The sequence below is a fragment of the Lonchura striata genome, chromosome 3 (genome assembly GCF_050655825.1).
Source record: "Lonchura striata isolate lonStrDom1 chromosome 3, ASM5065582v1, whole genome shotgun sequence".
NCBI classification, from domain to species: Eukaryota; Metazoa; Chordata; class Aves; order Passeriformes; family Estrildidae; genus Lonchura; species Lonchura striata.
Window position 1 is genome coordinate 109,743,039 of NC_140705.1, and position 25,286 is coordinate 109,768,324.

Consider the following 25,286-nt stretch of genomic DNA (forward strand, 5'->3'; position numbering starts at 1 on the left):
TGGTATCAGCTTCATTTTGCACTTCCAAACATACCTTTCCCTGCTTTCTGTGATGATATTTTCATTCCCTAAAGAAGCTCTGGAAAGATCTGTAGAATTATTATTCTCTTTACAGTAACAGCTTGATAGGAAAATCCTAGCCTCTGACCATTCTGCTAATACTACCTGTGGGTCTCAGATTCAGTCAAAGAGAGAAATGAGAACTTCTAGCCAGGCAGAAGCCTGGGAAAGAGCTGGAGAAGAATATAAATAATTCTTTATCGCTCTTGTTTTTCACACTGTTTATAGTTAAGTTCTATCACTGTGTGTCAAGCACTTTGTGCCAATGCTGTGGGTTGCTTTCACTTCAGGACCAATGGAGTTGGTCCTCACAAAGCTCTGTATAAAAGAGCAGGGTATTTTGAATAAACTGGAGTTTTACTCTCAGCAGCCTTCTGATCAGTCTCACTCCCATCCTGCCTCAACAGCGACAATTATCCACATTATTTCTATTTATTTTCCTCTTTTCCAGCATTGCTAATTGTCCTAAACTTAGCAAGAGCTGTTTAGTACACCTCTAAATTTACACACTGCTCAACAAATCTTCTGATCCTTGGCTTTAATTTAAGATTATTGTAAACCAATGGTATCCAATAATTGAATTTTAGAATGTTTTGTTGAAGGTGATGAAATTTTAATCCTCTTCAAAAAAGAGCATACACAAACTAGTTATACAATGACTATAAAATAAATTATTCATTCAGCAGAATTGAACAAAAGATGCTAAATTTCTCACCAGTTTTCAGATAAAAAATGCCCAAACCCTACCGATTTTTCTATTCATAGTCACCTAGAATTTTATCTCTCCTTAGTCAGAGACAAATCAACAATGGGCTTTGGAAGGTTTCATAATAAAACATCAATAAGAAACTATTATGCTACAGATAAATATGGGAAGGAGATAGAGAAAACTGGGCAGATAACATTTGCAATTCATTGGAAGTAGCTTTGTCTCCTGTTAACATTTCTCATCCTAGTTTGCAACAAAGGCTCCAGTTTAGCATTTAGATGATGAACCACCCCCACCCCCCCACCCGCCTCTCTTCATTCCCCAAACCAGAAACAAAATGCCCAACTTGATAAAAAGATTAGTTGTCTGTTACAGAGTCCGAAGAATCCCTAAATTTCTCTATGGGATTTTTCTTTACTCTAGAAGAGCCAAGCAATTAAAAACATAATTATACATCTGCGTAAGCCTTAAGGAGGACATTTTCAGATTTTCTAGCTTGACTTAGTCTACCAAGATGCAGATTTTTAGGGCACATATAAATGTGTTGGGTAAGAATGTGAGAACAATGTGACATTTTTAAAGTACTTTCCAAATGTTTTTCTTACATACATGAAGATGTAGCCCTGTTTCCTAAGAAACAGTTTGTAACAGTAGCCCAAAAGAGGAAAACATCTCTCCTTCTCTCATGGCTGGACTATTAAAAGCTGAAAAAGGCAGTTTTGTCAACATGACAGCATTAAACTTTTTAATACTGAGCACAAAGCAGAAGAAAACAAGGGTTATAGGGCTTTGGCATGATACATGAAATACCAAAAAATATTGCCTCGGCCTTTTCACATTCCATTCAAATACCAAATATTCAGAAACCTAATTTTCTGTATTACCACACCTTTTACTATAAAGATTGTACTATTTCTGGCAGCATCCACATAGCAAACTCAACAGATACTGTACCTAAATTTAGGCCAGATTTCAGACTTTAGTATTTGGTCACTTAAGAAGTGTTTTTGGTCATGTAAAAGATAGATATTTGGTGTTAATGTTTTCAGGAGTTGGATGAGACAAATTCAGGCTGTGGCAAGAGTTTTGGACCTTCATCCTGCTCAGTTGATCTATGGAAAGATTTTAGTGTTCTAACTTCTAATCATTATCTCAGCCAAATGGCAAGATTGTTGCCAAGAATAAGTAAAGTCTATGAAAAGTAAAACTTGGGGGGAAAAAAGATAGGACATGAAAGTTTGGTCTACTATAAAACTTACCAGGCTGTTTATTTGGAAGCACAATAAGTTGCTAGGTGACATAATGCAGCACAAATCCTTGAATTGCCAGGTCCTGTATATATTATGACCAATATTATTTTCTAAATGGAAGAAAGTGACAACAGTAGAGGGAGATGATTCATTTTAATGTTTTATTACTTCAGAAGGCAATGACTGACCTTTTTAAAATGTGGAATTGCCAGATCCTACAAGTCATACTGTCATATAATTATTTCAATTCTATAGGTTTCTTGTGTAGTGTGGTGCACTTCCTCAAATCCTGGAGCTGAAGAAAATTGACACATCTTTGAGGTATAACATAAATGCAAATGCTGGAAATTCACCAAGTACAAGGTGATTTCCCAGGGAATACAAGAGGATCTTACAGAGTAAATTTACAGAAAACCAAAACTTTTCATGCTTCTGGCATACGATATAATCTCTAGATATCTGCATTTTCAGTTAGCTGTCACCTTCAGGCCTCTCTTGAAAGACCATTCTTTCATTCTGGAAGCAGTTTGAGTCGAAACTGACTCACTGGCTTCTCTGTGCCGTAGCATAACCAACATTTCAGTTCCTGAAATTTCAATTTAAACATCATAATTATTTCACAGTTCTGGAACTGAAGTTAGTTATGCTTCCCTCCCAAATCCTGATCTCTTAGTCTAAGTTAATTGAACACTGTATGTTCTGCTTCCTCCTTGGCTGCAGTTGCTTCCCTACCTGTAGACACTTCTTTTAACATCACCTTCAACAACCCCATCCCTACTGACAAGAGACAATTTTTTTTTCAGCATTTTGGAGCAATGCTGAGAAGATAATTACTATTTATTCCATTATCCCATTGCAATGTCCTGTTTTTCTTTCACTCTTTATTAAATCACCAAGTAATATTTTCCATTTGTTTTCATTTTTACCCTTTTGACTTTTTGCAATTGACTTTAGATGGTGATCAGCCTTTTTGTATTTTATTCCCTGAAGGCTCACTATTTATGCCTCATACATTTTCTGAGACAGTTATTTGCTCCTCTGAGAGAGAAAACTTTTTCCCTACTATTTTTCCTATTTGGGATACAAGTTTAACATACTTTTACCATATCTGAGTTAGAGAAATTTCTCTCCTCCTCCATATCAAGTCGCTGATTTTTCCACTTAATTTAAATTAGTGTGCTTGCAATCACAGTAATCTGGTCCCTGCCATTATATCCCACCAAAACTAAGGCCATAATTACTAAGGACAAAATCCTGTTGTTTGTGTGTCTCTTTAGTAAACACTTCACAGAATAAAGGTGTTCTGCTCTTACTGCTTTCTAAGTTTAAATGCAAGATGTTGTAGCAAGACAACATCTTTTTCCGCTTGGAATTTTGGTTTTCTCACAACCATTTTCATATTCGAACTAAGGAGTCGATATCCTCAGTGCTTGTAATCTTGGTATTTCTCTCCATAGAGTTTCAACTGCATAACGGCAAAAGACCTTCCCTGGGAAGGGTGGGCACGGGTGGGCTGATCCCTGCGGACAGACGGGCAGGGGATGCCCGGAGCGATCCCTTCGCTCACAGCCGGGGCCGGGCACCTCAGCCGGGGCCGTGTGAGGGCGGTGTGCCCGGACCGTGCCCGGTTACCGTGTGAGGGCGGTGTGCCCGGGGCCGTGCCCGGTTACCGTGTAAGGGCGGTGTGCCCGGGGCTGTGCCCAGTTACCGTGTGAGGGCGGTGTGCCCGGACCATGCCCGGTCACCGTGTGAGGGCTGTGTGCCCGGGACCGTGCCCTGTTACCGTGTGAGGGCGGTGTGTGCCCGGACCGTGCCCGGTTACCGTGTGAGGGCGGTGTGCCCGGGACTGTGCCCGGTTACCGTGTGAGGGCGGTGCGGTGCGTGCCCGGGGCCGTGCCCTGTTACCGTGTGAGGGCAGTGCGTGCCCGCCGTGCCCGGTTACCGTGTGAGGGCGGTGCGGTGCGTGCCCGGGGCCGTGCCCGGTTACCGTGTGAGGGCGGTGTGCCCGGACCTTGCCCGGTTACCGTGTGAGGGCGGTGTGCCCGGACCTTGCCCGGTTACCGTGTGAGGGCGGTGTGCCCGGGACCGTGCCCTGTTACCGTGTGAGGGCGGTGTGCCCGGGGCCGTGCCCTGTTACCGTGTGAGGGCGGTGCGGTGCGTGCCCGGGGCTGTGCCCGGTTACCATGTGAGGGCGGTGTGCCCGGGCTGTGCCCGGGGCCGTGTGAGGGCGGTGTGCCCGGGGCCGTGCCCGGTTACCGTGTGAGCGCAGTGTGGTGCGTGCCCGGGGCCGTGCCCGGTCACCGTGTAAGGGCGGTGCGGTGCGTGCCCGCTGTGCCCGGTTACCATGTGAGGGCGGTGCGGTGCGTGCCCGGTTACCGTGCCCGGTTACTGTGTGAGGGCGGTGTGCCCGGGGCCGTGCCCGGTCACCGTGTAAGGGCGGTGCGGTGCGTGCCCGGGGCCGTGCCCGGTTACCGTGTGAGGGCGGTGTGCCCGGACCGTGCCCGGTTACCGTGTGAGGGCGGTGCGGTGCGTGCCCGCCGTGCCCTGTTACCATGTGAGGGCGGTGCGGTGCGTGCCCGGGGCTGTGCCCGGTCACCGTGTGAGGGCGGTGCGGTGCGTGCCCGGTTACCGTGCCCGGTTACCATGTGAGGGCGGTGCGGTGCGTGCCCGCCCGCCGTGCCCGGTCACCGTTGCCGGGGCCCGGCGGCGGCGGCGGCGATGGTGAAGGAGACGATCCGGGTGTACGCGCGGGTGAAGCCGCTGGGCAGGCGGCAGCAGGCGGGGGTAGGCTGGGAGCTGCGCCCCGGGGATGCGCTGGGGCAGCTGGGGAGTGCCAAGGGCTGCCCCGGGACCGCGTTCCCCCTCAGCCGGGGCAGCGTTCAGAGCCCATCCCCTTTACGAGGGGAGGAAAGGTTGCTACGCGGGTGGGTGTGCGGCGAAACGCTCCTGCTGTCCGAAGCCTTAGGAAGTCCGTAAAATCACGAAGCGGAGGAGTTTGGGCTGTAACTGTTGGATGAGTGGCTGAGGAACTTCCTCAGCCGCTGTTGCAGAAAGGCTCTGCTTTTCTGTATATAAAAAAAGCGTTTTTTTCAAGGAAAACGCTGGACACGCGTCACTGGGTTTGTGCAGTTCATCAGCGTCCTGAGCAAGGGAGGGGAACGTGTTCCTCCAAGTGAACAGCTGCCCTCCCAAGACATAATAAAGATAATGAAAGTGTTCCTCAGCAACCGCTCATTTAGGTCTCTTAATTACTTTCTTGTTTTAAACCAGCTTCTCTCATTGCAACCTATGTCTTGTTGTAGCCTCTCCTAATATATTCTTCCAGATTTTTTGGAGAGGTTTGCACTGGGGGCTGTGCTTTGTTTTTTTTGTAACATCACAGATATTGAAGTGGTTTAGTAAGCAAATTATGTCAAAGAGGCAATGGTTTTGTTTCAAGTGTTATTGTCGTGTTTACGTGGTGACAGGATAATGCTGTTATGTGCTGGTTTTGTTGTGTAGTAGTTACGGGAGATCTGCTCACGTATTTAGTGCCATTGGTAACAAGTTTTTCTCCAGACAATTAGAGGTGCTGAGCTTAGATAAGTGTTATATCTAAGGGTAATGCTGTTCTATTGATGAAGATATTCTGTGAATTCGTATCCAACCTTATTAGAGTTACTCAGTTGATAATGAGGAACCTCTGCCCAGTCTGGAGATCACTGTGCCACGTGACTTAGGAGATGGGTTCATCAATAATAAACGAGAAAGCTACAAGTTCAAGTGAGTAGAAGCCTGACTTTTGTACCTTCTGCCTTTAGTGACTGACAATGCTATGTGTAATGATACAGATCTATAGAATCAGGAAAAGTCTAACTTCAAAATTAAATTATACTTTGGATGGGTTTATTTTTATATAATTCCCTTACCAAGAGGAATACTTCAGGATACACTCTTCACTACAATGGATCTGATAGCATTGGATAAAATTGTCATATTATTATCTGTCCATTGCAAGTCATTATACATTTTTAAATCTCATCTCAAAGATTAATTTATCAGTTCTCCTATTTTTGTGCATTGTTTTGAATTTGTGTATGAAAACTGAATTGGGACTGTGTGTTTTCTTGTGATCTAATGAGTTGTCATAGGCTGGCTAAAAAAGTCTTGATGTAAAACATTCTGTTTGGAAGCTGTGTTTCAGACATAGCCAAAGCAAAGTAAAGGAAACCAGAAACTGTTGACAGAAATAAATCCTTGGTTTGAGAGGGTAAATATTTTTAGGAACTTAAAATCAATACAGCAATATCAAATGTTTTTATTAGTTTAACAGAAAAGTGAGGCAACACTTTGAAATTTTGTTGATGAATAACCTCTTCTGATGAGGTCAAGACTGTCTTTTTCCAATTCGGATATGCTTCATTTTTTTATAGTAAACAACAATTAATTTGTTTCTCTATGCTATTAAAAAAGAGAGCTCCACATAAACAACTGCAGTTCAGACTGATGCAGTTTAGCTGATGTACATCAGCTAAAGTAACCTGCTTGAAAAGAGAGAAGCTGCCCTCTCCAAATAGATTTGTATGCAACACGACCTTAGTCTGTAGATGCTCAAGCCTGACTTTATGAATGCTGACATTGTTGTCTGACTTTATAATTTATTAAAAACTCTGTAGAGATGCATTTTGAGAAACCCTATGCCTTATTATCCTTAAAATGATGCAAGAATAATTGAGTTACTTAACTGATTAGCAGGATTGAAGAAATGTTCTATGTATTACATTTGTCTGTGGTACTGCACCCACTGCATGGGTCAGCACTGTGCCTTTCTACACACTCAGTGCCTCTAAGGCCTTCCTTCCTACACACCCTGGGAAGTTCCATGCAAGAATAGAGTTCCAAACACAGGGGCAACACAGCAGGACACCGGCAGTACAGGGAGCTGGTGGAACATGTGGATGACACCTTTCTAACATACAGTTAAGCCAATCTGGATATTTGCAAACATGGGCAAACTGCTGAGAGATATTAAGCCTGGAGGTAGATTTTAATTAATATTTAATGAAATATCTCATAGTGACCTATAGTAATTGTGCAGCAGAATGAAGGAAATGGCTTGAAAAAATGTGAGCCTGGCTATAATAGTGGGATGCTGTATTTGGTTATAGTGTAATCTATTTATCCAGGATTCAGTGTGGTGCCAGTTACAAACACTAATTCTCTTGATAGATTTAAACGAGGGTTTACTTCTTTCTAAGCCACATCATTTTATCAGAGGATTTTATTGTGCAAATCGTGTCAAAGCAGCTCTGTGTACAGCCTATTTATGTACAATAGCACAAGAGCAAGCTGTGGTTAAGACTACAGGGAAAACATTGTACTAAGTTATGTAAGCCTAATGATGTAAACATTGACTATTACGAACACAAACAAAAAATGTATGAATCGAGTACTGTTTTAACATTCTAAGCAATTATTATTTGCTTAATATTTTCAGATTTCAGAAAATTTTTGATCAAGAGGCAAAACAAGATGTGATTTTTGACAGCATTGCCAAACCAGTAGCAGAATGGTATGTTGTTGATCCTGCAAGTAACCAGGGAAAAGCTATTTCTGCTTTTGTTGTATTACTTGAAGGAGAGATGTCAAGTCTTTGTCTTCTTGTTGTAAAAGTGGATTGATGTTCTCATTTACTAAATACTGACATGGCTGAATCCAGGAGATACTCAACCCCTAAGAATGTTATGCATACTAAGGTTTCTTTTTTGACTTTTCAAGTAGCAATGCTAGTCTCTTTTGTTGTACAGCAATAGAAATCCATGCCCAATTCTTTTTTTTTTTTCTGTCTGTAATATAAGCTGATTTCATGGCCTTAGAATAGTATTTTTATATAGTCTAATGTAGAAATAACAATGAAAATTTTATTCCCTTCATATAGTTTTCATTAAGCTAGGGACTCTCATAAATGTTTGTGGAGATATTCCTAAGTCTTGTCATTACTTGTGTTTTGACATGTAAGGCAATGCTTTTGGCACTTTTTTTTTCCTCCTCCATTTTCATAATCAAACAATGCTCATATCTGACAGTTTGCAGAGGCAGATATTTAAGACTGATGAAGACTTCTGCATTCATTCTGTGGACTGAATGCCACTGTAAAACAGGTGGATTTTTCAATGGAAAATGGATTTTATGCTATTCTCTTTGCTCATTTTTCTGTCTGTGTTGCTGAAGTTTGTACTGGTTTTAGTGGGGGAGAAAATACCATGCAGGAGGAAGCAGAATTTCTGCATAGGGTTTGCTTGTTTATCAAATTTACTGCTCAAAATCCAGATTCCCAATTCACTAGTAGTGAGTTGGGAAGTTATTTCTTCAAGTGCCAACTTCTTTCTCATTCATTGTCTGACCCATCTGTTGGTTTAAGTAATGATTCTGCAAGTTATTTCCCAATCTATTGCACAGTCTCCTGTTTAGGACTATAGAAAAACAACTTCAGCTGGACACTAAACCTTTCTCATGTTGTTACAAGGAAGAAAAAGACATCTCTATATTTTTATTTTCTTTCTCCCCACCTCTCCTGTTTTTTTCTCTAAAGTCCCGCATAAAGCAGAAATGTAATTGACAGTGAAAATGAAAAGCCAGTGCATTTGAAATTTCATCAGAATAAGCTAAATAGGCTTAAAAATAATGCTATTGTTTTAAATAATGCTATTGTTATAAAAGTAATGCTAATGTTATTTTCTCATTGAAAAGATATTTCTTTGCTTATCTGACATTATCACATAGCTTCTCATGCACTTAATTTTAAGTATTTCTGAAAAAATCATTATCAAATTTGAGTGTGTTTGGAAAGAGAAGCGTCAAAAGTCTCATCATGTTCTATGGGGTTATCCTCAACAAAAGGTCAGCATATCAAAATTAACTAGTAAGAAACTGGCTACTTTTTTCCCCTTTGGAGTGTTTTGCTAGAATATGGAAGTGTTTTTCAGTTGAACAGATCACCTATACAGTGCTCTAATAAACAGGAAGGGGTATTCTTCTCCTTTATTTCAGTGTTAGCTGATAAAAGACTTGTTTTATATATTAATTTTCTCCATTATGTAGGCTTTAGTTTCAGGATTTAGATTCTTTAAGTACTTGAAGTTACTTTAATGCTATTAAAACCAATGGTGTTTAGGCAGACAACTGTCTTTAAATAGCCAAGTCTTTTTCTGTAATGTTAAAATTGACTTATAACATCATTCTTAATGAAATCAAGATTATCTCTGAGTGTTATAATGAGGCAAAGCTTGTACTCTAAATTATGCTTGTGTTGTTACTGGTAATTTTACTTGTGTTTTTATAATCGAGTAGACAATAACTGAAGTATGTTTATTTTTTATCCACTTCATTAATTTTTTACCTCTTTATAGGCAAAAATATAGATTTCAAAATATATTCAGAGTAATGAAGTTCCTTGGCTAATGGAGTCATGAACTGGGCCTGAAATGGTTTCACTCTGTGGTTAATGATACCATTCTCTTTTCCATTCTTTCCATGGAAAAAATAAGAATTGCCCTGTTTCTCTTAGACCACAGTTTTTTATAGTAAAATGTCCTTCATTATTTATTTCTTTCACAGTCAATATTCTATTGCATGAAAAAGTTGTTGCAAGTACACACATTTCTGTTGTTGAAATCACTTTGCTAAGGGAACAGTTTTTGTCTGTGTATTGCCACTGAGAAAGTAGCAGGAAAATATCAATGAAATAGTTCAGTAACATTTTGAGGTTCTTTGTCATGCATTCTTACAGTCCTGAGAAAATTTAGTTAGAGACTTGAATGCTTAGGAAAAAAAAAAAAATCTTGGGCATTGTTTAAATTAAAACCAGAAAGGCAATGCTCAGGATTCTAAAATCTTTCAATTTTGTTCTTGGATGGAAACTAGATGCAACTTTCTTTACTCTTTTTCTATATTTTTTTCTTTTTAACTATGTTTTCTTTGATGTTGGGCCACTACTTCTCTTTCTGTAAGTCCAGTTACATTGTCATCTTGCCTGTGGTTTCAGAGGCACCAGACATTAGTTTATTTAATTTTCTTCTTCAATCAAAAATGCCAGCCTCTGCAAACCATTACAAGCATATGACTTGCTTGAACTTTAGTTTTTTTCTATCCTTGAGTAATCTCTTACATTGTTTCTTTTCCTTCTAATTTTAAATATATATTCTTGATAATGTTTTTGTGCAAAGTTTAAGAAGTAGCACTAAAGCTGTTACTGTATCAAAACCAGAGAAAATAAATAACGCCCTGCTTTAAAAGTTTGCTAATGATTAAGCATTGCTGTAGCCTTACAACTAAACAATTCTGCTCTCAAAATATTTCAAATATTAGTGTATGATTATGTATGCAATCAGAAATTAAATATAAAATGTTAACTATTTTGAATTAGCTGAGTTTTCAGTTCTAATATGAACTGAAAACTCAATGTTTTGGTATTAGATTTCTTAAATAATAAGGGTTTTTTAAAGAATAACATTTGAAAATATTTTCTCCTCAGTTGTCTCATGCAAATAAGAAATAGCTCAGCTGTTTATAAACCTAATGTAAATCACCTGTGGTCTTTTGAAAAATCTGATCCCTTGGGCATAATGCTTCCATTTCTGCAGGTTCTGGTTTCTTCTCATGTGCTGTATTTATCCTAAGAATTAGCATTTATAATATATAAGCTACTTCAGCTTACTCTCAACTGGTTTTGTGGGGGTTTTCTTCAGCTCTGTATTCTTAGAAAAAATGTAGTAAAAAATATTTTTATTAACAATTATTCATTTTGCACCTGGATATATTTGTCACGCAATGTTGAAAGTAGTGATCTGCCTCACCTGCCTCACCAAGACCTGTAGAATCTATATAGAGCAAAAGGACAAATTATTTCAGGTGTCAGCTTGAAAGAAATATAGCCTAAACTTTCCTCTAATTGAGAAATTAGCAATGCTAGCTGTTCTTTCTTAAAGTGAGTACAATTATGAGGCAATAAAAAGTGAGAAGTGTCATTGATGTTTCTTCTCAAATGATTATTAGTTGCTTGTTTTGACGTAAATTGTGCAATTTAGAATTGTTCAAGAAGGTTGCTTAATTTCAGTTACAGTTTGACAGCTTTGATTCAGAATATTTTTGTGTCACTTATCTGTTACAGTGTTTATAATTTGAAATATGTTTAGAGATCTTGGTTAAAACAAGAAAATCTATTTCTTTTTTCTGTAGGAAAACTTCTGAAATTTCTAAGGAAACCTGCCTGTACTAATCTGTCCAAAACAGCTACATGCACATTTGGAAATCAGTCTTGTTTTTTAAAGATGAGGCATTACCAATTTGGATTTGTTCCACAAATCTGGCAAAGACATAAAGGAAAAAGAGTCATACTGAGATACTTTGTTTATTGTAATTAAAGAAACTTTAGTCTAACCTCTAAGTGTTAGAAGATATCTGAAAGCTGAGTGTCTGTGAAGACAAATTCTCCTGAAAACTTATTTTCCAGACCCTTGAAATTAAGCTCTTACTTCTTTTTATCTTCAACATAATTTAGAAGGAAGAGTGAGGGGAGAAGGGGTGGGAGCGGGCTGGTTTTGGCAGGACTTGGTTAATTTATTTTTTTAGTATCAATAGATTGAGGCTTCATGAGATAGAATGAAGGAAAATGAGGGACACTGATTAAAAAAAGAAACAATTTCAGGTCTGCAAGAACTGAGATGAAAAGAGGGCCAACAGTATCCAAATATCAGATACTGGTTTCTTCTGCTTTTTTCATTAGTCTAGTTTTTTATAGTATTGAATATTTATTTGACCACATGCCTTTTATGTTACTACTCATTTAAAATGAAGATGGCAGAACTCAGGTAAAAATGATAATATGAAGCCAAAATAAGCTAAGAGAATTAAATAATTTTTTAAGATCAAAGTTGTTGTTCTGAGGATTTTCTCTCACCTACCTAAAAACACTTACAGAATTTAGTCTTACTTAATAAGGGGTTTCCCTTGTTTTATTTATTCATATTATAAACTTTGTGCAAAACTTTCACTTTGAACTTTTTCAGACTATTAGAATAATTATGTAAGAAGGGATCTCTATAGGTCATGTGAACCAATCTTCTGAGGAAAGCAAGTCTGGTCTCTGGGTCATGTTTCTCAGGCCCTCATCCAATAGAGATTCAAAAGTGTCCAAAGATGGGAATCCCACAATCCATCTGGGAACCTGTTCCAAGGCTTAAACTACTCTCACTGTGAAGAATATTTTCCTTTACCCACTTGGAGTTTCTTCTCTTGCCACTTGTGACCACTGCTTTGTGTTCTACCAGTGAAAACCTCTTGGAGGAGTTTGAGTCCATCTCTAATGATCCATTGCAGAAGGTGGTGAATAGGTACGTGTAAGGCTTTCTCTCATCTGGGTGGCTTCTTGTGCATGACATGCTGTCATGATCCGCTTGTAGCGGGGTGTCGTGATGGTTCGTTAGCCGATCCCAAAGTGCAAAAGACAAACAGCAGGGGACTATCAGTTTAATCACAACAAATACACCTTTATTAGGGGCCAGAACAATAAATGCAATAGTGGGGCCAGAAAAGAAATAAAAAGGATAGAGCGAGAGAGAGAGAGAAAAGGGGGATGGGAATAGCTACCAAGACAGGCAAGGTCCTCACTGGTCCGGATGATAGGGATCCGTTTTGTTGTGTTGGGGAGAGTCTCCAAAGTCCTACCTAATCCAGGGGTTCAGTTATAGTCCACAGAGGGAAAAAAGGGGGAAACATGCAGAACAATAAGAGTCTATAGAAATTGCTGTGGGGGGAACAGGTGTATCTACAGAAAATCATCCAGGCAGAACAAACACAATGAAGAATAAGTCCATTGAAGTTACTGGAGAAGAACAGGTCATGTCATTCTCCCCCACACTCCCTGTGGTAGGGTTCTCAGTCTCAGTCCTTGGGGAGAGGGGTCTTGATCTCTATTTGTCACAGTGGTAATGAGGCAGATGAGGGGTCTTTAGTGAGAGACCACCAGAGTCACCCCAACAGTTCATTTGGCTTAAAGGTGGAGAGTGAAGCAGGAATTGCCGTAGGCCACTCCGTGCTGGGTCCATGCTGGGTCTTCGCCAAGTCCTTGCCAACTCCTTGCCAAGTTCTTGCCAGGCCTCATTGGGAACAGCCAACGTAACGGTGCAGCAGCTGCACCTGCACTGTTGCCTTCTCCAAGCCGGATCTGCAGCAGGGAAAGGGAGTTCCTTCTCGTGGCAATTGGCAGGCAAATGAGTGAGGGTCTTCAGACAGCTTCTTACACATGCTGCAGCCTCAATTCAATTGGTTCTGGCAAGCTCACTCCAGTTTCTTTAGTGCATTTTTCATCTGCTGGGGAGCCCAAAAGTGGGGACAGAACTCAAGGACGAGAGGTTATTTTTTTTTTTTTTGCAAATTTTGAAGGTAACTGTTTTGTTCGACTCAGCAAAAACAGTGCAGCAGCAGAAGAAGCAGAGCTCTTGGTTATACTCTAGGCAAAAGCCTCCCTAAAATCTCATTAACAATGAGCACAGAAACAAATGAAAAGTTTTGTGTCTGTAAACTTTAAATAGAACAAATGATCTTCACTGGAAATTAAAACAAAATGTCGTCAGAAAACCCAACCACAATAAAACAACCTCAGTCTGCTTTCAACCTCTGTCTAATGTCACTGGGCTTTTACCACTATTTATATAGTCTCAGATACTCAAGGACAAAGTACTGAGTGATATTTTAGACTGTAATAACTACCAATAAATTGTCCAGCTCTCACTTGAGGAATTTCTCACTTGAGGAATGTTAGGTGGTTGTAAACATAACTTATCTATCAATTTAAGTGGAATTGCTTCCATGAGTTATATTTCTGCACGGCACTATATTTGGGAGTTAGACAGCTTTCAGGAATGAGACAAGGCAGTGGAGTGACTGAAATGCCAGTCCATAGCTCTGTAACAGCATTCATTTAAACAGGGGTCTGAACAGAATTTTCAAATTAAAAGTTCTTATTTCACTGTGCATGCAAGTTACTTGATAAGTGAGTAAGAAACATGAGGGGAAAAAACTATGGTATTGCTCTTCTTTATATTAATGTAAAAAATTGTCCTATGCTTGATAATGGATAGTTTCTCAAAGTCCACAGTGCAGCACAGAACACATGATAATTTTTTCATAAGACCAAAACTAATTTTCTTGAGCAATCATCATTATGTAAGCTGTTATGTGACAACACTTGGATTATTAGGTAGTATTAAGGTTGTACTGAAAGTGAAATATATAAGGAACATTTACTTCAGCCTTCTGATTTTCTATTATGGATGTTTTTCAAAAGAAGTGAAGTACTAAAATTAAGTGTATTCTATGTTAATTGGAAAAATATTTGTAGAATGTATGTTTAGGAGTTTCTACAGATAAGTGTAAATGCTGCCGTATGTTTCAAGCATTTACAGTGGCAAAAATTTGCTGCATCAAATTTTTCCCCTAAAATTCAGTGACATATTGGAAAAGCGCTCACTGAATTGAATAGCTGTGGATCATGATCTTACTTAATACTTTCCAGGTAGAGAACTTTCCCAGTTGGTGGGGGGAAATATCCCTTAGTATTCTAGCTAGAAAAATACTAAAAGTATTGCAATTGCTGTCTCAAACAATCTTGTTGGGGGACATATTTTGCTAGTCTGTGTCATAGCTGGAGGTAAAACTTGAACATTTTTAATTTATCCCATCATGTTGTGCTGCAATACATGATTAGGTATATTTAGCAGTGGTATCAAATCAACCTTCTTAGTCATCTATGTGCACAAACTGCCTTTTGCTTGGAAAAGGTGTGATTTAAATCCTAAGCAACATAGAGGATATTTTCAATGCTTTCTTTTTTCTTAAACTTGTTGCTGTTTAGCTCTGTAAGGTGAAGCACAAGCTGTTGTGTTGCTAAAAAACAGCAGGAAGTTTTCAGTGCTTGATCAGAAAAGAAGCATTCAGTTCTTTGGGTAAAATGTAAGAACAGATTAAATCCTTTTCTAAATTATAATCATCTTGAAGGGAACATGTAATTTGATGATAAATTATAATGCAGAATAAAAGGGTAAAGAAGATTTAGGACTGGAATAAACAATAATTATATAATTATTCATACTTTGGGAGTTGCTTGCCTGCAATTTATGGTGTTGCTTTTTTCCCATGCACTCTATCTTATTTCGATTTCCACCATGCAAAATCTTTTTGCACTATTTTGTGTTGTTCAGTGATACCAGCTTTGCTAAAGAGGCTTTCTATTGCATAAATACTTCTTGATGAGATCATAATACTTGGCAGACAATCATGATATTTCTTTATCAATATTTTAATTTAAATCAACTTTTCTTACAGTGATCAAAAAAAGACTAACACTTATCATCCTACTCACTTTAACATGCATGACATGTATGTACAAGTGGCTACATAGGTGTTCATGTTTCCAATAGAGCAAGCAGACATTTTTATATTCAGTTTTGTAATATGTGAAACTTCATATGACTTGACAACATGTATTTTCACTGAAACACAAATAACTATTCAGTCTAAAAAGATATATTTAAAATATATTTACCAAGTGTTGACATAATTATCAATTATGCCACAAAATCTGGAAATCCTGGGACTCATGAGTTAAATCTAAAATATCAATATTCTATTTGTTTAGTTCTGCCCTTTTTGAATTTGCAACTGACTTTTTGGGGCCTTTCTTGGCAGTCATGAAAAAGATCTTCCACACATTAATAAACTATGAAGACAGCTCAGTATATTAAATGAGATTGAAATACAAGTTTTTGTGGACCTATTGCATGTCCACATTTTCTCTGAAATGTCATGTTTTTGTGAAAATCTTACCTTAACAGAATTTGAAATCTTGGCCACGTTTCTTTGAGAATTCTTTATATGCCGAAATTCAGGCTCATTGCTAAAACATCATGTATGGCCATTGATTCCAAATGAAGTTACTTAAAATAAGTGTGAATAAGACGTATCAAACCTGGATTTTTGACTTAATCCATGTTATCGCATAGAGACCTTCAAAACTGTCATTGACTAATATTCATGCTATTAGACTTACAATGGTAGTCATATATTTCAGTTTTGGAATATATTCATTCATAAGTATATATATGCACAAACCCTTAACTTTTGTGTAGTTCATAAGTTTAATTTTCTCTCCACAAGCCAGTGCAGTGAAAGCTTTTAATTTTCACTGCATCTTCCCCTCTACTCTTTTCAGGAGGCAAGATCTCAATCTTCTGAGCCAAAGCAGCTTTGTCAGTCCTGCCTGAGCTCCTAGTCCCTTGCCTCTTATTTATCTAAGTGTTTTGCTTCTCAGACTTAAAAAGGTAATTTGTTCTCCATCCAGTATTCATGGAGTTACATGTTACTCTTAGAAGGCTTTGCCAGCAATTTCACTGGTATTATTGGTAATATTCTTTCCTCACAGGCTTCCTTAGCACCTCAAGCAGGCTGTCCTTAAATTGACTTGATGGTAGCTGTAATACACTCTGAATGAAAGAAATGTGTGCTGTAAATATGGACAGAATGCAATTATTTGTATATATATAATTATACACACACATATATAGGTACTTGTACATAAGTTTAGAAAATAAGGTTGACTTTTAGCTCAGAATTTAAAGAACATAACTGTAGAATCAAAATAATCTATGCAATTCAATATTAGGATAATCTATAATTTCATTGGATTAGAAGAATGCATTATTGACATTGATATTTTCACATTTTATGAGCTGTCAGGGTTTTCTGGAAAAAATTTTCAGAGCTGTGCTGATGCAGTGCAGAAAATATAAGAATATATAGGAATCAAATAGCAAAAAGAAAACTGACTTTTGCAGTTGTTTTGACAGCATACAGTATGTGATGCTTTAGCCTATGTTTACATATGAGGTGATTCTAATCAACTTTTGTGAAGTGGTTAGAAATCAGAATACAATCATGTCGAGCTAATAGTTTGCAGCCACACATTTACTAGTTCTTAACACATTGCAAGATACACTTTTAAAAAAGAGGAGTAAGAAAATTTAACAACCCTAGTTGCCAGCTCTGAAGATCCAGAGAATTCTTCTTCAAGAGCTGAAGAGCAACTATACTGCATCAGACCAAGGTTTCATCAAGTGCACTGTGCTGTCTCTCACAGGGACTAACAGAGATTGCTCAGAGGAAAAAAATAAGCATGTAAGTAAGGAAAAAAGTAAGCATGTAGGCATGCCTCCTGCATGTATCCTCTTAGTATTTAGTTATTTGTAGTTTAGAGACCTTCTGATTTCTCTGTGATTAGTAGCCCTGAAGAAAAACGTTTTGGTGATTTATTCCAATCTCTGCTGAAGCCTGTGTGACATTTAAATGTCCAAAACATGGCGTGGTAAAGAGTTGTACAGCTTAACTACAATTTGCTTGAAGAATCATTTCCTCTTGCTAGGTTTGGATCTGTCATGTCTGGACTTCTGTTGATACCCATCACCCTCTGGCAACTCATTACTGTCATCAGCATTCAGATATTGTGACAGTGGGCACTAGAAATTCCTAAGATAGATGAATGAGGTGTTTTATCATAATAATTGTTTTGATTTGTAACATCTGGAATCTAATATCTATATATATTCAATCCTTTTGTGTTTTGGGAGCAGATGTTCGCTGTAACTTCTTTCAACATGCTTCTATTGTTGTCTTTGACATCCTACTGTAATGGACTAAAATAAGCAATTTGGCAACTACCCAGGCCTTTAAATAAACTTTAAGTTGGAGAATCATTACATCTCTCGTGGCGCCAGACCAGCAGCTATCTATATAAATGTTTCTTTTCCTCTTACGCAAGGGTTGTTTTCGCTCTTTTTATTTATTGAAATTGTAGCTTATTTACATTTCATCTTTAAACAAAATGCACAAGAATAATTTTTGCTTTTCAGTTGAACAAAATTGGTAGGTCCTTAAACATAATAAATCCAATCAAAAATTTAAGATGAATAATCTTATCTACTGCTTAGTGGAAATAAGGTGGAAGTCAATGGTGGATTACAGAAAAATATTTGTGGTGAATTAAAGAAAAATATTTGAACTGGACTTTCATTAGGCACTTCTGCAAACAGAAGTAAGAGGTATGAAAAAGATGAGTCTGAATGCCATTTCATGTTATGTCATTAATAGCTATTTTTTCTGTTCTATCAAAGCTTCTTGTACAGTCATAATTATAACAGAAATGTTTGCTATCACCAATGTGGGTTTCTGTATTTTCTTATTAAATTAGGACTTTATTACACTGATTTAAGCGCAGGCTCTCCTGCATATCCTTTTCAAAACATAGTCTGGTATTTTAGTATAGTTATATTCTCAGAATAAAAGTTGAACCTTGGTGTCCTTACATTAGTTTTTAACCATAATATAGTTTTCTGTTTGCATTTAATGAGGTTCTATATGAACTATTTCTTGATTCTTCTAGTGTATCAGTGGCACAATTCCTGACATCTACAGTTTATAGAGAGATTAAATATCATCCTTGCAAAAAATCATCTGCCAAACTAAAAAGTATAAAAAAGTAGTGTAAATACTAATAAACATGATCAGCTAATAATGGATGAAGTCAACGCATCAAGAAATTCTTCCATTCTAGACAGATGAAATGCTATAGAATCTAGACTATATATATATTAAAGTATACTCTTGTATAATCAAATACAATTGCTATGTAATTAAGAATTACTGTTAATTATATTTTGGTTCTATACAAAGTTGATCATGGACAATATGTTCTGCCTTAAATATTATCTTCCTTTTTTTAATAGTGTTTTGGCTGGATACAATGGTACTATCTTTGCATATGGTCAGACAGGGAGTGGCAAAACTTTTACCATCACAGGAGGAGCAGAACGTTACAGTGATCGAGGCATCATTCCCAGAACATTATCTTATATTTTTGATCAGTTACAGAAGGTATGGATCATTATTTTCTGTTTCTTTTTAATATCTGGTTTCAAATATTTAACTATTGCTAATGGTTGTTTTTATAATAGTGTTAGTGGAAGTCCTAAAACTAATGATTAACAAGATACTTGGCACAGTACTTATTGTGTGCAAGAATATATTTGTAGTTGTTTTGGCTACCTGGCTTATTGCAATAGTCTGAAAATTATGGGCGTCATTTTGAGGGGATTTTGTAGTTTTAAAAACCAGGTTATTTTTAGTCAGTGCAGCATCCCTTCAGATCATACAAGTGGTTCTCCTTGTCTAACACTTATATCACCTCCACTCTGGTTTTGTATTGCATGCATTGCATTTCATTTTGAATTTTTTATGCAATTGAATGAGTTGATAAGAGAGAGGATGTGCCAGAGTAAACACACTGATTTTTTTACATTTATTATATTTGTGAGAAATTTAATTTTCTTTTAGTGTCTGAAATATTTACATGAGTCAATACAGTCAATTATTCCAGTGCTTTTGTAATTATAGGAGAAAGTGAAGAGAGGAGTCTGGTGTAATTTATATTTTGTCTCTTCATTTATTCCATCAGGCATATGACTCATTAATCTTAACATTTAAGCAAAGCTATTTAATTAAGCCAATTTAAATATGATTTGACATTAGCATAAGTCATTCCACTGTACACTTATGCTCTTTCAGTTGTGTACTACAGAGAACCAGTCTGTTTGCATAAGGGTATATGGCTCAGTTACATTAATATGCCCTGTCTCAGTAAGGGTTAACATGGATAAGTAATTACTTTGGCTTTTTGGAAGTATGACTTTGGCAGGTAAATGTACATAGCATGTGGCAGGTGCACAAAAACTTGCCATTGTGGGGACAGAAATTAAAAAACCCCACATGATCATGTTATCTTTAACCTTCTGCTGCACTCACACAACCTCCGTGGAGGACTTTTGTTGTGGAAAGTGAACAGGTTTATCATACAAACAAAATAGGATGAAAAAGAACTAATATGTTTGTCAAATTCTCGGCACAGAAATACCAGTGTTTCTCACTTCAGACTGGATTTTGGATCAAAAGCTATACTTAGTCACACTTATAGGGCTATTTCAAATTTCCTGCTTCAAAATTGTTTTGTATAATTCCTTTTCTTAGTGGATTTTAAAGGATCTCGTCTTGGTGTTTTATCTTTTCTCTTGCCTTTCTTTTCATATCTTTCCCCTGTTGCACTTTATATCTACAACTGTGGTTTGGAAGCTGCTCAAATAGTGGAAAAGAAATTTGCCTTCTAATCCTAAGTAGGATGAAACAGGAGAAAGTGAAATCAGGGACATGAAATATAAGACTTGTTAAATTCTTGCTTGGACAAAGACAGTGCAATTCAAAACCAAAGAAGCAAAATTGGAGAACTAAATGAGAAGAAAATCAAGCCCTTTGTTTTTAATAACATCTCCTTTTAATTTAGAAATTCTCCTATTTTCATGGCATCTTGTTTGAACTGTTCCTTACTATGATTTTTACATCCATCTGTAGTGTATCTCTTAAATTATGTCCCTTGAAATAGTGAACTGTCATAACCAATTAAAAAAGCCATGGAAAATAATTATTAAATGAAAGTGACAAGTTACATCTCAAAGTATTTTGCAAAAAAAAAAAAACTGTCGTGGATTGAAGTGTCAAATTTCAAATGTGATATGAGTGCTTTCACAGTGGTTTTATCTGCTGAAAAGAAGTGATTGATTTTTTTTTATCCTCTTTTATTTCTTTAATTTTGGAAATCATAGCCCACTATTTTGAGGTTTATGTTGTTTGGATTTGGCTTTGAGACAGGGGAAAATTGTCAGTAAAACTCAGTTGTGTTGAATTACTTTTTGGCAATGTAATTTACCAAAAGAATTGTGATTGCAGAGAACAGCTGACATCATGTACAGTGCTCTAATGTTATGATAAAGAGAATGAAAAGCAGTTTCTAAATAAAATAAATCTTATTTTTGTTAATGTTTTTACTTTTACTTTTTTTTTTTCTTTAAGCATAGTCTTTCTATCTATAATATGAGCATTTACCTTATTATAAGAACTTTCTTTTTTAGTGCAGAAGAGAAAAATGTCATGTTGCATAGTTCTGTAAGCAGCTCCCATGTTCTAAATATATACAGACTTTTTAAAGTATACAGAATCAATTAAAAATCCCAGACTAAACTCATGGTAATGGTGGTATTTTGTGGGGGATTTTTGTTTAAGTGAGTTGTGTGTGTGTCTCTATTTTGGTTGGGAGTGCTTGTGGGTTTTTTTTTTTCCTTTCTTTTCTTGAGTCTTTATGCATATGGTAACATATAACATGAAAGTATCAAAAATTTAACATGTGTGCCATATCCAGGAAAAGAGAGAAAGTGAGAAAGTGACCTAGAAGCTTTAGAAATAAGTTTGTCTTCTAATCTACGTCTAACTTCTGTTTATAGCACTATTTTTTTCTTATCCAGGATAGCAGTAAAGTGTACACAACTCATGTTTCCTACTTAGAAATCTACAATGAATGTGGTTATGATCTGCTGGACCCAAGACATGAGGCCTCTAGAATGGAAGATTTGCCGTAAGTAATAAATGCAGAAAATCATCAAAACCAAGAGGAATCATTTTCATATACCCTATTACATTGTTTAGGGACTTTTTGAAGTTGTGCTACTGATCTCAGTGTTAATTTAATCAGAATACTTGGTTTTCACAATTTTGTCAATGGTGCCTAAATATTCTGTTATTTTGTGTGTATGGAGGGTAGGGCATAACTGAAGGTGAAAGGATTAAAAGTGTTTGTTGCTTTTATGCAGAAGAGGTCTCTTGCAGCCCCTGACAAGGAGAAGGTGCACTTGTTTTTCTCATGGCAGCCTGTCTCTTTGTATGGCTGTGTGTGTCAGAGACACACAACAGGTCCTATTTCCTTGCAACAGTATGAGAAAATCTCCCTTCTTCTATTTCTTTTCCTCTAAGAATAATTCTAGAATATGCAGTTATGAAATAAGGTAAGTTACAGCTAGAAAATGGGTCACAAGGAACTCCAAAGAAAAATATATTTCCTTCAGAATGGATGGTTGTTATAAGAGTAGTCATTGATCAGACACTAGCACCTACTCATGGTTGGAGAAAAGTAGTTAAAAGTTTGTAGGTCATGAATGCTCCAGATGGTGAAGTTAAAGATTTCTAATTTTTAGGAAATCCAAATCCTAGTCCTCAAGTCTGAAATAATAGTTTATAGTCTGTCTAATTTTTAAATAGCTAGGCAAACATTAAATAGGTGTGAATAAGTTAGTTGTTTACTGGATTCCCAAGTGCCCTGAAATAATGCTGGGCACCATGAATTTTATCACTCAACATGATAGTAACAGATACTTGTAAATAGAATGAAATCACTGCTGATACAAGAGCAGGGAACATACTGAAAATTTTCAACAGGACAATAAACGAAAATCAGTAGAATTTTATTTTGAAATAACTAATTATGTTATTAGCATATTATTAAATCATTTTATTTATTAAAAATTCTTGCAACACAATATTTTGTGTTTAAATGGAGCTTTCTTTTTCCACACAGAATGGGGTATCTAGGACATGTATGTACAAAATATTTTTCAAGATTGATCTTTATAGAATAATCTAACCTAGAGATTAGGAAGACAGCAGTTAAATACAAAGTGTGGGACTGGGCTGTGAATTGGTCTAATTGTTTTAACTTCTTTACCTGATAAATGGAATTAAATGTTATTGCTTTATGACATATCAGTGCTATGAGGACTGTGTGTCATCACCAGTGTCTTTCAATATGAAGTTTAGGATTCTAATTTAATTTATTATCTGCTTCCTGTGGCATTCAGACAAATTTTAATCAGAAGCCAGTTTGAATAATATAATTTAATTCCATGTACAGTTTTGCATGGACAAAAAATAGTAAATCATATGTTATACTTTTCTACTTATTAAGTTTAATGCTGTTAAAGTATTCAAGTTTATTGCATTATTAATTTCATTTACTAAGTTATTTGAAATATTTTATCTGAACTAATTCCAATTAACATTTTATAAGAATTAATGTCTTCAAATAAACTGGATTTTAGTAATTTAATTGCAACTTTGAAGCAGATATTTGGGGTCACATGCTCTAGAAAATGTAATCTTTTAAAACTAGGTACTGAATATTTGCTAATAATTGTGATTTATAGAATCATCCAATTAGGTTCATGTATGGTGATTTAATTAAAGAATAACTATGATGTTGTGTGTAAGTTATTTTAAAATGTAAAAGTTGATAGATAATTTGATTGTAAATTAGGACTAAAGCATGCTGGGATAATCATAATTACCTGTAAACTTAGATAGTAAACTTATATACTGTAGGATGAGTTTTAGTAAGATAATAAATTTTTCTCTGCAGAGTAAAATTAATAAAGTGCTTTAAGGTTTTACTGTACATGGACATTATTAATCCTACTACATCATGTGCCAATAAAATATGTTCTGCAAACTAAAACTATACCTACATGACTCATATTTAGTATGTGTAAAATTATTTAATTAATAACATGTTTTGTTTATTTTTTTAATATTGTAGTTTGGGGATTCAAAACTCAAAAATATCTAGTGCCATTCTGATCTAAAAAGGGAGTAAAAGCTGTAGGAATGGGTTGTTGTGTGATTAACTGTATTTCAAGTACTTGATTAATTTTCTTAAATTATAGAGGTTACTTATAAGTAAATAATAATCACATATTTTAAAATTTAGCAGGTGTTTATCACCTAATATATATTTATTGGAGAATTTTATGTGCTTAAAATCTCTTAATATTTTAGTGACAGTGAGCAAATACAAAATAGTAACTTTGTTTGCTTTACAACCCGTACTTAATGAGAGTATTAAAAAGAATTTATGGTTTTTGTACTTTAAAAGTTTCATATTATACATAATTTTCTGTTGAACTCCACAGTGGATCATCTAAGCTTTGGGCACCATAAAAAGCCAAAAGCAGGATATTCACCCTATGTTCTTGGATAAATATTAGCTGTCAGTGCTCATACTTTCCTAAACATTTAAGATGGACAAGAGTATTGAAAAATGTGTCATTTTGGAAGAATGAGCAAAAAGATTAGTTAACATCATATAATGTGCAGATTGTTCTGGAAGAGTATTGCTATCCATATTATTGCAAAAGAAGGGAATGTAATTTGAATGAAAGATATTTACTTCTGACCAGCAAACTCTGTTCTTAGCTTTGTTGCCAGTTCAATTTAAGAACTGAATACAGATAGCATTCAGGTGATAGAAGTTATGAAAAGCTTGTGGATATACTACAGGCTTGTTGATAGTACTTGAAAAATTAGACATTAAAACTGTATTTGTTGCTTAAGGCAAAGGGAATAATAAACATTTTAAAAATTGTCCATTGCATCTAAACATTACATGATTAGACTTGGAATCTCAGCTCCTGAAGTCAAGGTTTTGTGTGTAGCCATACTTTGTATATTCTGTAGACTATGAAATTTTCATCTTAGCACTGCTTACCCATTTCATCTGAGTCTGCCAGATGAGAAAGGAAGAGCTCTCACAAAAACAACCACAAAATCAATCACAAAACAACCACAATCACAAAATAACTTTTCTTGAAATAATTTTCTGACAAATGCATGAATATGGGCCATATAGCTACACATCCATATGTATACATATATAGATTCCTACACAGAATTATGAAGAAATTGAATTTAATATTGACAATCTAATTCTGCTTGTAGCTGTAGAGAATTCCATGTTCCTAGAAGGAAATTGATTGTTTTCAATATATAAACCTATGAAATTATTGCTATAAAATAAAACTGGTAGAAGACTATTTAAATATTTACTGCCACCTTATGTTTTCATGAAAGTTTTGCAGGAGTTCAAATTAGGAATACTTTTCTAAAGTATTTATCTCCAACAGGTTCTTGGTTGCAGTGTATTTGTAATTTATGTAATCCAGTGTTACTGAATTTCACTTTGGTTACAACCTACCACTAAAACTATTCCTAACATGTTCTTATTTATCCAGAAATAAAAAATAATTTGACACCATATATAACACAAAAGTAAAGATTGAGGTTACAGAACCTTTAGTCAGGAATGACTAGATTTATTTATAGGTAACCAATAAGTTACTGCTATATCTGTCTGATGGCATGTGAAGGCAAACTACAATTAATGGTGTTTTTGCCTTAGAATGACAGTCTAAGCTGCAGTAATTGAGGAGCTACTTGTCAGGGAGCTCAGACAACCATTACTCTGCAGTGAT

At 36.4% G+C, this 25,286-nt stretch overlaps 1 protein-coding gene across 6 annotated transcripts in view; it reads left to right on the forward strand.

Annotated features, from left to right (window-relative positions):
• Positions 1 to 4,644: 4,644 nt before the first annotated feature.
• Positions 4,645 to 25,286, forward strand: part of KIF6 (kinesin family member 6) — a 149,719-nt gene continuing 129,077 nt past the window's right edge. For all 6 annotated transcript variants that reach the window (XM_077781856.2, XM_085576098.1, XM_085576097.1 and 3 more), the window contains exons 1-5: positions 4,645 to 4,803; positions 5,675 to 5,781; positions 7,496 to 7,570; positions 18,834 to 18,981; positions 21,456 to 21,565. In XM_077781856.2, the coding sequence (XP_077637982.2) occupies positions 4,738 to 4,803; positions 5,675 to 5,781; positions 7,496 to 7,570; positions 18,834 to 18,981; positions 21,456 to 21,565 (506 nt within the window). In that variant the 5' untranslated portion in view covers positions 4,645 to 4,737. The remainder of the gene's footprint in view (positions 4,804 to 5,674; positions 5,782 to 7,495; positions 7,571 to 18,833; positions 18,982 to 21,455; positions 21,566 to 25,286) is intronic.